General features: G+C 42.4%; 1 protein-coding gene across 3 annotated transcripts in view; it reads right to left on the reverse strand.

Moving 5' to 3' along the window:
• Window positions 1-12,570, reverse strand: part of cacna2d1a (calcium channel, voltage-dependent, alpha 2/delta subunit 1a) — a 91,612-nt gene that overhangs the window by 17,178 nt on the left and 61,864 nt on the right. Inside the window, exons 11-28 of one of the 3 annotated variants that reach the window (XM_047574795.1) lie at window positions 12,046-12,204; window positions 11,686-11,790; window positions 11,506-11,584; window positions 11,239-11,288; window positions 11,013-11,102; window positions 10,488-10,550; window positions 9,805-9,888; window positions 9,618-9,692; window positions 8,651-8,722; window positions 8,471-8,542; window positions 8,338-8,399; window positions 6,824-6,900; window positions 4,010-4,018; window positions 2,459-2,467; window positions 1,948-2,008; window positions 1,735-1,841; window positions 219-303; window positions 1-63 (exon numbers count right to left, since the gene is read on the reverse strand). In XM_047574795.1, the coding sequence (XP_047430751.1) occupies window positions 1-63; window positions 219-303; window positions 1,735-1,841; window positions 1,948-2,008; window positions 2,459-2,467; window positions 4,010-4,018; window positions 6,824-6,900; window positions 8,338-8,399; window positions 8,471-8,542; window positions 8,651-8,722; window positions 9,618-9,692; window positions 9,805-9,888; window positions 10,488-10,550; window positions 11,013-11,102; window positions 11,239-11,288; window positions 11,506-11,584; window positions 11,686-11,790; window positions 12,046-12,204 (1,322 nt within the window). The remainder of the gene's footprint in view (window positions 64-218; window positions 304-1,734; window positions 1,842-1,947; window positions 2,009-2,458; window positions 2,468-4,009; window positions 4,019-6,823; window positions 6,901-8,337; window positions 8,400-8,470; window positions 8,543-8,650; window positions 8,723-9,617; window positions 9,693-9,804; window positions 9,889-10,487; window positions 10,551-11,012; window positions 11,103-11,238; window positions 11,289-11,505; window positions 11,585-11,685; window positions 11,791-12,045; window positions 12,205-12,570) is intronic. The other 2 variants (XM_047574796.1, XM_047574797.1) reach the window with 2 other exon arrangements.

Here is a 12,570-nt window from a genome sequence, read left to right on the forward strand (position 1 = left end):
CTCTTGGGGTAGACTCGTGTGATCCCTCCATCAGTGGCAACAAATCTGGCCAAGACACCCTGCCTGACGAGAGGAGGAAAAAAAGCTATAAAACATGTGGTTACAAAAATCTGGAATGTGCTTTGTGCCCGCTTGACATTTACAGGTGATGTGGAAATACCTGAACCATCTGCATTCAATTCTTCTACTTCATTACCAGATATCGGCGCTACACTTACTGCAGCTCGTTGCCTTTCCAAATCTTGATCAGATCTGAGGTGATACCAGCATCCAGGAGCAACCGGTTCACCAGCTCCACGTTACCTAAAGAACAAAATGTCATGCAAGTAACCTAAAACGAATCTTACCAGAACAGTAATTATAGTTGTGTTCAAAGCATTGTGTCGGCATTGGCAGTTCCCCAAAAACTCCATTAATGAACATGCCTAATGCTGTGGTGTTGGTGGCAGGTTGGCACAGGTGTAATAACAAAAAACTCTTTGCAGACATCCGACATGACCACATGACAAACATAACAGGTGATAAAAGCTGCTCGCCCACTTTTCTGACTATACCCGCCGCTTTGAACCCTCCCGACGACCCGTTTCAGCCCATTAACATCGAGGCTCGTCGATACACCCCCACCACCTCCTCTAACCTTTATGACACGCCACACACATCAGAGAAACAGCTGGTCTAACACTTTATTTCCCCTCCTTCTCCACCTTCCTCCCCCCGGTGCGGTGGTTTTCATTACAGATTTTTTATTGAAGGCAGCCCAGGAATTCCTAATGTACTTCAACTTCTTCGCCACTGCAGTGGCTTAACCAAGTAAAGCGTGTAACGACGCTCAAGCCGCCAACAGTCCACATGGGCCATTCTCCTCAGTCTCCCCCTGCGCTCTCCGTGGACTCCATTAAACTAGCAGCTAATAACGGAGAACGTAATATGTCAATTGAGTGAAAAGTTTTATTGGCGTGATCATGTTGACATGTTTGAAGCGAGTTCTTCAACCAACGTATTATACCACGGAGCACATTGAAGGAGCGATTTCATAAATGTCACGGGACCTTTTGTCTTACTCAAAAACAAAAAAAAAAGGGAGTGATTCATATCAATGGGTGCATGAATGCAAGAAATTGCAACGATGTTAATGCGTCAGTCAGATGTTGGGGAGAATGTCTACCGGCCCCTGATTTGTGTTTTATTGCTCCGGTCGCGCTCTTGGCTTGACGTGTCCTGCTCTTTCTCACAAACACACAGTAATTGGATGAGGTCGAGCGGCTATAGGTGGGGTGTGGAAGGCATATTACCAGCCAATATTGTGTGTGTGTGCATGCGAGCGGGCGCGCGTGTGTCACATCTAAGCCGACGTGCCTCACACATGTGCAGTCAGCCGTGTGATGGTCAGACTTTTAGAGTTAGCATCAAATGGGTAACACGAACACAGGGGTTCCACAGTACAAAGCTTTGCCTGGTCATGCACACCAAACCATCCAGCCAGACCTGCATTTCACTGGAAAGGGAGAGACCTCTGGGAATAGCTTTTGGTTGGCGCCCTTCCATTAAATGTTCAATGCACCTTAATGCTAAGCCAGATGGCTTGGACTTATTCATATAAACATACCACAGTAGATACTGTAGCAGCTTTTTGAGATGCAAATAGGAATCCTTTTTAAAGCTCAGAGGGTGTTTCAAATGCACTTTTACTACAATGCAAAGTATAAAAGCGTATAAAAGTTTTCTGATACTCACACATGGGGTTGTTTGGAGTCTTTGTGTCGATGTAATCGTTGAACTCCATGAGGAACTCGGTGTTGTTTGTGTTCTTGTCAGGTGGTTTCAAGTCCTTACAATAAACCCTGCAAGGAACAAAACACCCGTATCGTCATGCTGGGTCACGTTAAAAGTGGAAAAACAAAACAAATAAAAAAAATTAAAAATAAAAGAAAAGCAATGTTGTCTGACCTCGGTGCAATAAACGTGTAGCCGTATTCATCGAACTTGTCTGCGAGCAGGCTCTCGGAAACTGGAGATAAACGTAAAGCATTATTAATTTTCCTCCAAATGTTAGTGTGAGGTTTAATGTGCGGCTAAAAGAATTACTGTATGCAGATTGAGTGGCACTCCGCTGAGTGCAACACCTGTTAAATATTTAACCGCGCACAATTAAGGTAGAACTCCTACAGCGACCTTTTCATCTCTTGAAGGTCTGAGCAGAAAAACACTTAGTACATATTCAACACAAAACCGAATATGCTGAAGGCAATGCAGGGTTGCTTTGTTAAATGAGGAGTTGATATTAATAAAGAAAAATACCACGTACTTAATAAACTTCACAGACAGAATACTGACAGGTTAAAACCAGGTATTAATAAGAAGAACCAAGCACACTTGGCTAGACGTGCTGGGTAACGGGACTGACAAGGATCAAGAACAGGAGGAGAGAGATGAGAAAAGTAAAGAAAAAAATACTTGCCATCTTTCCCTGGAGTGGAAAAAATCCCAGCAGAGAGAAAGTGAGCGAACAAGAGAATCATCCCCCAGGGAGGTAAAGACGAGAGGGAAAAGAGAGGGGAGGGGTGGAGAAAAAAAAAGAAAAAGACAGGGTAAAACCACAGGGGTCAAAAGTGACAATATTTTATTCACAGAGCGAGTCCTGAATAGAAATATTGCATTCCCGAACAAAAGGTTTTAGGCCTTTGGATGTAAATGGAGACATTGCACAAAAAGAGAGGCTTACAGTGCGGTTAGAAGGTTTTACGGTTCTGCATGAGATGTGTTTTTAGCATTAGTATTAGCATTCCTTTGGTGATACAGTAAATCTGCGGACTGCACTTCTGTGATGTTTTTACACTGTAATACTGGACATGGAGATGGACTAGGGAATATTAACCACAGCTCATAACCTGAAAGCTCCTCTGACATTCTCCAAAGCACGCTGTGTCGACTGCTGATTATAACGTACGGCGAAAATTCTCATGACGACATGGCTAACCCCTCGTCCTCTTCGGTGGTCAGGGTTGGTAAAATAATTGCACACATGTGGTTTTTCCCTTTGATATCTGGTCACTGCTTGCTAATCCAACACAGTATCTAGTAATGATGGATAGCAGGGCGATTTGGGGAGTGACGAGTGAATCTATTTCCTTGCATGCCTTTCTACGCCGACGATGACAGCGTTGTGAACTCAACATTCACAAAAAAAAGAACAGGATTCAAAATAAAAAACGATTTCAGCATCAATCAGCCTCGCACACGGAAACCCTGCACCGACTTAACAAATGCATGACTAATAGATGTGGGAATTGGGGCATGACTTGTCCTCAACTTGAGTTATTAAAATGACATTGGCAGTTTATGCGCTCGCTGAGTGAGAATGAAACAGACACAAGTCCGGCTTCAGTTTCAGATAAACCACAGAGCTCAACAATGTTCTGCAGCGATTTGTGAGTTGGCGCCCACAAACAAGACAAACTGATGACAAAGCACACAGAAGGACGGACAGAAGAGACGAGCCTTAGTGTGTTAAGAGGGACTCTGCCTTTCATTAGGGGTTATTTAACAAGCTCGTAAAACTCAAAGTGAGTCAGAAAAGAGAAAACTGAAGAAAACAACGACAAAGTTTGGGTACACACTCACAGCTTTCTCCTTTATGGCTTCACCTTTAAATAATGCAAACATCCTGTCCTCTGTTCTTCTTGCTACAGTGCCAAAACCACATCTGAGGGCCGTTGGAACAGGTGGGGGGTTAAACACATACATGCAGTCACAGACACACACACACGCCGTCTGCGACGCATTGCATGCGAAGCGGTGGTTCTGAGAGCAAACGCCGTCTTGATTCAGTGTAGCAGAGCTGTCACTACTAATCAGAAGCCAGTGAATGAAGAAACACAGCTAACGAGAACTACTAAATGCTTCTGTGTTTGTGGGTGCGCAACACCACACAGGTCGAACTGGCGTTACATCCAAAGTCTGCTGAGACGGGGGTTAGTGATGTGGTACAGAACATGAGGAGAATACTTGCCCAAAAATGCTGCAGGGGATCCGACACACCAGGAATGGTCAAGAGTTGAGGAGGGCAGGAGAACAGATAAAAAATAGAGGAGAGGAAAAGGGGCATTTGGAAAAGAGAGCAGGAAAGGAAATGAGCCAACAGGGTTACACAATATTTTATTCAACAATGAATAAGAATATTGTTTAGAAAAGTAGGAAACACTTAAAGTTCAAGTAAGCAACTGATGGAAAATTCAAGGTCTGTTTTCGGGTGAGACGGGCTCAGTGACGTGAGAACCAAAATTAGTTTGTGGAGTGAAATTAAGTCAACTCATTTCCCACTTCTATAATGATTTGAGTTTACGTCATAGTTCAGTTCAAAGTCGTAAACTGCGGTTGAAGATCACAATAAGAGTCAAGGGGATGCATGCAAGTCAGTGGAATGTAACACAACAATCAGATTAACACACGGAAATGACGGTGTGGCCCTGTTGAGACCTGGTATTAACATGCGTACTGGTTGATCGATGTTCCACTTCTGACCACATTCCTGCAGGAGTGTGAACGAACAGTGAATTGTGGCCACATTCACAGACCGCCTACTCTACTGACGCCCTCTATTCTTCCAGAATACAAGTTATAAACGACACCATATCTAAACCAGGCTCGAGATGAATTTCCCCGTTGAAATGGTTCTGAAACGGCAGTAGATCCATTTTTTGTCCGTTGTTTGGAGACAGCAGCAGTTTGTACAACATTCTAGCGCACCACCACTGACATGTTATTTGCACACAGAGCAAGGAGCTTCAATCTGGTCACCTGAGTCTAATGTGGAGGTGCATTTTAATACAAGAGGTGTCTGATCACCCCATTTACACAAGGTCTGAATAGGTGTAGTTAATGCAAAGAAGTCATGTGGAGCTAAGTTAATCTGTTTCGTCAATAATGATCAGTAACACATTTCTGTCTCTGCTACATATGGTTGCGTATTAAACTCAAGTTATAAACTAACTAAAAAACTAACAGGGTGGAGATAAATTTCTGTCACGGTACAGTGATGTTCATGGTTTTGATATAAATCCACTGTTTTGAGAAAGCTGCTGTTTGTACAATATTCTACTGTGTCACCACATGTTATTTGCATACAGAGCACAGAACTGTGGTCTGATCAGACGACTCTAAAGATTAAAAGCAGGTGTGAGCACATCCCCCAAAGCTGGTCACTGGCCACATATTTCACATAAATGTACTGTGTGAACCACCTTCATACCAAAGCATCACGCAAATGGTATAACAAATAATGACAGCTATGGACATTCATTTATTTTGGATAAATTTGAAATTTGCTTTTGATGTACTTGTTGTCTTTTCACTACAAGTGTTTGACTTCTGATGCTGTGTTGAGCATCTTCAACACATCTCTTCCTTTAGTTCATTGTTATGTGAAATATGCTTGCTCTTGCAGTCAACGTCAAAATCTCAGATCCATAATATAGATCACCTGTAACAAGTAAGTACTCAAAAGGGGAGGAAATCATTTTTAAATTGTGTGACATGTTTTGTTAACGATTAACGATTTGAATCAGATTAATCGCAGGGTTGCTGTGGATTAATCTCGATTAATCACGATTAAATTTCATTCATTTTCAATCCGTATTAATTGCAGTTCAATTTGCATGAGCAGACAGACTCAAGAAAGAAGGGAATATATATGCACTTAGCATGTTTATTAAACACAATCAACAGTTTCAACAAAACAACTTGAAACAACTTAACTTTTTGTCTCTTTTGTTAAACAAACATTTATTCACATTAATGTGGCCCTTGTTAATCCTCTTTCAGCAGCCACTAAGCCAAACTAACTTGTTGACATTGTCCGAGAGGAGAGCTGACCGCTCCTTATTTACAATGCTGCCAGTTTACAACTGAGGACAGTCTCTCACACGGAACAGTGGTTGCAGAGATATTTGCAAGCCAGCGTTGCCAGCTTGTCTCTGTCTTGGTTTTAGGGTTAGGGTTAGCCTAAGTCGCGTCGCGTAAGCCGAAGTGCTAGCAGAATCTCCGACTAACGTATGTTTCACGTTGATGTGGGGATTTTAAGGTGGAAGTGCTTTGGTGAAAAGAAAAGTCCTTCCTGCAGAGCGGTAGACGGTACCTCTACTTTGGAAAACTAACCGAAATGCGTTGTCAGAGATGTTTCGAGTCATTCTGGGTTAAATGCATTAAAATAAAACAAAAAGCAGCTCCACTAATACCCTTCAGAGACTCTAACCAGCTCCATCGTAACCCCCGCAAACACACACAATAAATAGTCCTTTGAGTAACACTATGAGTCAGTGACATCTTTTACTAGCTGGAGCAGACAGACATCAGGCGACGATGCCACACATATGGACCCTCTGATCATGTGCATGCAATCCAATAGCACAAACACCCACTGGTAGACACAGACCGAGGTACTTCGCTGTCATTGAGCTGATGAGTACCACAGTTTATGTGTGAAAGGGGACACTGGAGCCACTCGTCCACGCTGTCTGGTGACAAGAACTCTAAACAGCGCCACAAATGAGGGGGGTTGCCAAAGTGACACAAGTGGCCATGGCATTCAGGGGCAGTGTAAATGTATACGGGTGTGTGTGCATGCAAGTGATGGATAGGAACCATGCGCTGAGGCAGAAGTGCTTCTCAGCCCTTACATGGACAGAAATAACGTCAACATTAGCAATCATTTTCCACCCAACTCCATTAGTATAGCGTCTGTGTAGATGAAAGTAGGCATAGAAAAAGAGAAAAACAAAGCGAGTGGAAAAACTGAAAGGAAGGACTGATTAAGAGCGGTACTTACATTTTGCCTGGGTGATTGTGTCGCCAATTGTGGCACGGATGTAATGCATGCTGTACTCGGGAAGTACCAGAGCCAGGCTGAAAGAGAACAAACAACAGAAACCGAATTTTGTTCTGAGAAGAAAAAAAACAACAAAAAAACTCAAAGGTCAATGAGAAACATGTTGCTTCACTTCAACAAACATCATCTTGGGGCCATATGATGGAGATATTTGCATAAAACAAAGACCTCAAGTGTGAGCCAAAAGATACAAACAAAGCCGGTGTAGTGATTCAGGTATTACAGAGATGATGACGATGGTAGACTGCTAACCGAAGAGAAAATTGATGCCAAAATATTAGGTATGCCAAGGTGCATTTGGAAACATGTAATGATGGACTTGCTGAAGTTCCATAATAAAGTGTTCAGCACCTATATTTACATGGACAATGTTTGTTCACCTTGAGATGCCAAAGTTTCTGTTTACATGGATGCAGAGAAAAAAATTATCCATTTACATGCCTCAAAACATCAGTCAGAAGACAACGTTTTAGGGATTTACAATGTCAAATGTGCTGTAAATATAACAGAAGAAGAAGAATAGAAGCTAGCTTTTCCCAGCTTTCCTGACAACAGTGAATGAATTAAATCGAAGACGCTTCCATGTTTTCAGTGGCGCTGCCCACATGAATGCCAGCTTCATTCAACTTTTCAAACAGGTTGTTCAAAAACTCCATGTTTCTGTCTCTCCTGGTAACTCGTCACGTCAACTTATGTTTACCCCACATCGGACTCATGCACAGAGAGAATGTACACCGATCCGACATAACATTATGAGTAGTTCACAAGAGAAGTAAACAACATTAACCATCTTGTGAGAATTCAATGTTCTGCTTGGAAACTTTTGGACCCGTCATTCGCGTGGATGTTACTTAGAACTGTACCACCCACCTAGACCAGACCAGGCACCAAAGGCACACACAAAAACGGTTTAAGAACAACTCTAAAAGACTCAGCACAGCACAAGGTGTTGACCTGGCCTCCAAATTCACTAGATCCCAAACTGATCCCATATCTGTGGGATGATCCACAGAGGCCCCCGCTCTCAAATCATCGGGCCCAAAGGCCCCCACTAACAGGACACCCTCAGAAGGCCCATGTCCATTCTCCGATGAGTCACAACTGTTTTGGAGGCACAAGAGGTACACAATAGTAATAAGGTGGTCATTATGTTATGCCTGATCGGCATAACATTATGACCACCAAAAGAGAAATGATCAGATCTACAAATGACATGTTTACTATGTGTTTACTACGCCCCTCTCAGTCAGACTGAAGATGCCTTCGGGCCAGTTTGTTTCCGATCGAATCATTTTTATTCTGATTGATTCAGATCGTTAGTGGAACAACAGCATCCATGCAAACGTGTGATAATACAAAACATCTGGACTCCTTCTACTTGTGGAGCGAGGTTTGCAAAAAGCACAATCTACATGCAGTGCTCGAAAATGAATACAAAATATTTTCTTTTTCACCTGTAGTCTGTCCCCTTCACTGGTGCGAAGGTGTACGTCCTTGGACCTTCGTCGATGTAGCGCTTTGACAGCAAGAGAAGTGTTAGAACAGTTGGAAAGAATCGCCGTCGTGACATTCAGCAAGTAGATTTACCTCATCCTGAGATTTGAGCAGTGTAGATATGGTGTAATTCCCCGTTAATCCGTCAATCATTTGTTTTCTTATCTGTCGACCAAATAGCAGAAAATAAGTAAATGGCACTATACTGACGAATCACATTAATGCTAATTCTTGTATGAGATCACGGAGTGTGGTCGAGTCTGTTTTCCAAACCTCCACTTTGATGTCGTTCTCTAGCTCTGCATCCAGGAAGTCCAGCGTTACAGGCTCATGAAACTTGGCAGTCTGCGCAGAAATTAGTCATTATTACTGTAATTGATTATTTCTAGGCCATGAGTACAAAGGAGAAAAAAATCTGTCAGGTAAACACCAGTTATTGATCTATCATTTCCACAGAAAATAAGCTAATCCTCTGTAGCCTCGAAGGGAAAAGCAATTATGGGCTAATTTGTCCGTTAACAACGGCATTTCAAATGTTGTAATCATGTGTGTCCGATCTGTGCGCGTGTAGTTTACAAGGAAAGCGCGTATCTCGAAAGGTCAATGAGAAACACATTGCCTCGCTTCAACAAACATCGTCCTGGAGCCACATGATTGATATTTATGAGGACAAAAAAAAAAAAAAAAAAAAAAAGCAGGGAACGTAAAAGTCAGCCAAATTATACAAAGAAAGCCAGAGCTTTCATTCAGCCGTAGCAAAGATGGAAAAGTGCTAACCAACGTATGGCTTAAGTATCTGCTGCAGGACGTGCAAAGGTGCATTTTACAAAAATACTGCTTTATGTAAAGGGAAAATAGGCTGTTGATGACTGGGAATGTTATGTTCTTCTTACTCAGTCTCAAGGAGCAACTAATAGAGATGGGATTTCTGGCTCTTCGAAGAGAGCTGGATCTTGTGGATCTCTCAAAGAGCCGCTCAGCTCATTTAGATATTTAAAATGCCAGCCTCAGGGTAACTTGTTGTATCCTCAAAACAAGCACTGAGATAGGGTTCGCCTCGCAACTCTTTGGCTCTAAAAGAGCCGGTCAATAGATTCAGTTCGTTTGTGTGTGTCACAACTTAAGCAACTTATTATTAGCAAAGTTGACAGATATTTGGGGGGTGACATCAGCTGTGAAAATAATAATAATAATTTTTTTTAAAAAAGGCTATAAATTATAGCCAACTGATGCGGCCTACCAGTGGCTGAAGATTAGGGTGGAGCAACACGTATCCGTTGGGATCAATTGCGAAGTAGTAGCCATTTGGTCCAAACTAGGAGGAACAGACAGGAGAGAGAAAAGTGTGTTTGAGGACGAAGTAATGAAACAAAGCGAAATGTGACATCTGTACGTTTTTATTTATTTTACGCCATCTGTGCTCTTACAGTAAACCGAGGAGTCAGCCTCTTAATATCTTCCAGGGAGACATCAATAGCCATAACCCCCAAGATGAGCTGGTTTTGAGACTTCTAAGGGAAACACGTAGGAAGGGAAAGAAGAAGAAAGAGTCAGTGTATGAGCCTCTTACGAGACCTGTCCCTCTGAGCTTTCGGAACCATTTCAAGGAAATCTGGACAGTTTCATTCCCAAAAGCTCCAGTCCGCCGCAAGTGAGTCACTGACAAGGCATTTCCAGGCTCCTTTTCAGTCACAGTAGAGGTAACTTTAAGTGCTTCGAGGTGGACATGTAAACTCATCTTGAAGCACTTAGCTACCGGATCGTTTCTCACTCGCATCGCCAGGTTTTGATCTCTTTTTGATTTCTGCTTTAGGACATCCTAAATGATCCGCCGTTGGAGAGCTGTGACGCGCCGCAGCATCAACAGGGGGATGCACGGGAAGAGCCACATGAAAGAAGAGGACTGTTTATGTTACGTGTTTGTTTTATGGCCTGGTCAACAATGCAGCGTTTTCCAGGACCACAGAATTAAATTCTTACGGAGGGTTTAGGTATACAGTAAATTTAGTCAGTAATCTGGGAGTAAATACTTACAATAACTGTGCCAGGAAGACTGATTATGAATTAGATTACATTAAACGAGCAACACAAATGTCCCAAATGTTGTTACCTTTGAGCCTGTGCCAGTCTTGTTGAAGACGGGGAGAGTCCCAGTGATCACCAGGCCAAGCTCCTGGAGGATGAAAACGCACAACAAGCCGCCATGTCGAATTATTTTAACACAGTTCATCTGATCAATAAATAATGAAGCATCACTGGCAAAAAAAAAAAAAACACAAGACACTTAAATGTAAGCAGCAAGCAGTAACAAAACACAGAGATGTTTCTAGTGCTGATGAGGTCAATGCCGTTACAAAAGCTGACAGCGTCTGAGAGAACCCAAACCATTTGGCTCATGCTATCAGTCTGCTTTCTTATCTACCCTGTCGCCTAAAAGCAAAACTCCTGGAACACCGCCGATAACACGACGGCAGATGTCGAAAATAAACGAGTGAGAGTTATCTGAAAATCTTCAGAAAACATTAAACAGAACTCTGAAATTGACAGTTCTTGTTTTTTTGGTGTTTTTTTTTCTACATCTCTCACATAATGCCTGCCTGAACTAGCGCGTACCATGTGTTAGTTTTCAACATACCAGTGCATCCAGGTAGACGTTGGTCCACTGAACCTGCTTTGCCTTCTTGTCGGCCTTAACCATCGGCCTGCCCAGGACGTCCAGGTACTCCTGGCAAGTGGGAGGGAGAGGGGAGAGCACGGCTTTATTTTGCAACCTGCACACGCGTCATTCAGCCACAAGAGGGCAGAAAGCACAAGTGGATAAGTGGAGGTGTACAGGGTCGCTGGAATGAATGTATGTTTACCTGAGTGTTTATCCTAATGGCGCCTATAGATGGGATCTCATAGTAGTAGCCTAAGATGGATAAATATATATAGATCAGAAACATAGATATCTGCTTTTAAAAATAAATATATAAATAAATAATTTCTAAAATGATTATACCAAATAGAAAAGCAACAATTACTGAAAAATTACCTTTTAAATAAATCACAATAAATAAATTGTGTGCTAAAGGAGGCATTTAAAATCACATGACAAGATCCTGAAACCTCCCAGTGGGACGTTTTACCTTTATTCTCACAGGCCATCCACTGTATCGGCGCTTTATCGTAGTTGTGCTGACCTACGGAAAATGTAAAGATGCGCACCTGCAACGGGCAAGAAAGTGGTGTAAATCTGTATGTGCAAAAAAATAAAAATAAATAAAGACCGGAATTGAAACCTGCTCAGTGAATGATTAAAGCCCTACCGCCTGCTTTGGGTTGTACTTCTTAAATATCTCCTCTGCCCTCTCCTCACCTCCATCGGTGAAGAGCATTATGATCTTGTTACAGTTGGCCCTTGACACATTGGTCTGGTAGGACAATGAAACAATGGTTAAACCAAAGGAAGAAAAAAAAAAGGCAAATGGTTTCTTTATACATTTTAAAAAAAAAACTGCAATGTTTAAAACAACCAGAAGAGGTCACCGCATGCTCTCTTTTCAAGACAACGATGCAGGGATTGAGTTGTCGGTGTGTTCCATCATTATTTTCCTAATTAACTAAACACGCTAAATTGAGTTGATTCCACCAGAGGTTCACCAAGCGTGCCCGCGCCGCCGCTTTACCTGCGCGAGCTGCTCGAAGGCCAGCTCGAAGCCGCCTTTGTAGTTGGTGATGCCCTTAGCGGTGATGTTCTTCACGGCTTCTTTTAGGATCCGCTTGTTCCTGACGTTGGCCTGCACCAGGTTCTGAAAGCACGCGGCATACGAGGCCTTCTCGTTGAACTGGAGGGGAAGAGGGAAGGAGGGATGACGGGAAGTGGAGGGAAGGCACTTGTGCACATATTTTTCTGTTAAATATGTGGCCTTTTTTTTCCCTTCGTTGCAGAGTCATGCAGTGTCCCTTAAACATTCGGGATTGACTAAAAAAAAAAAAAAAGTGACTCTATTTTTAAATAAAACACAATAATTATACATAAATGTATAATGATCTACTTTAAAAAAAAAACACAACAGAAATAATGGGGAAATTAAATCAGTTTTAATCAAATCTGCACAGACCGAAGGGAGCTATAGGAGCAGAAGGAAGGATTGGAAGGAGAGCAGGTAGGGATGTGAAAACGGTGGCATAAGGAGGTAAAAACAAACAAA

Source organism: Mugil cephalus, chromosome 22 (genome assembly GCF_022458985.1).
Source record: "Mugil cephalus isolate CIBA_MC_2020 chromosome 22, CIBA_Mcephalus_1.1, whole genome shotgun sequence".
Taxonomy (NCBI): Eukaryota; Metazoa; Chordata; class Actinopteri; order Mugiliformes; family Mugilidae; genus Mugil; species Mugil cephalus.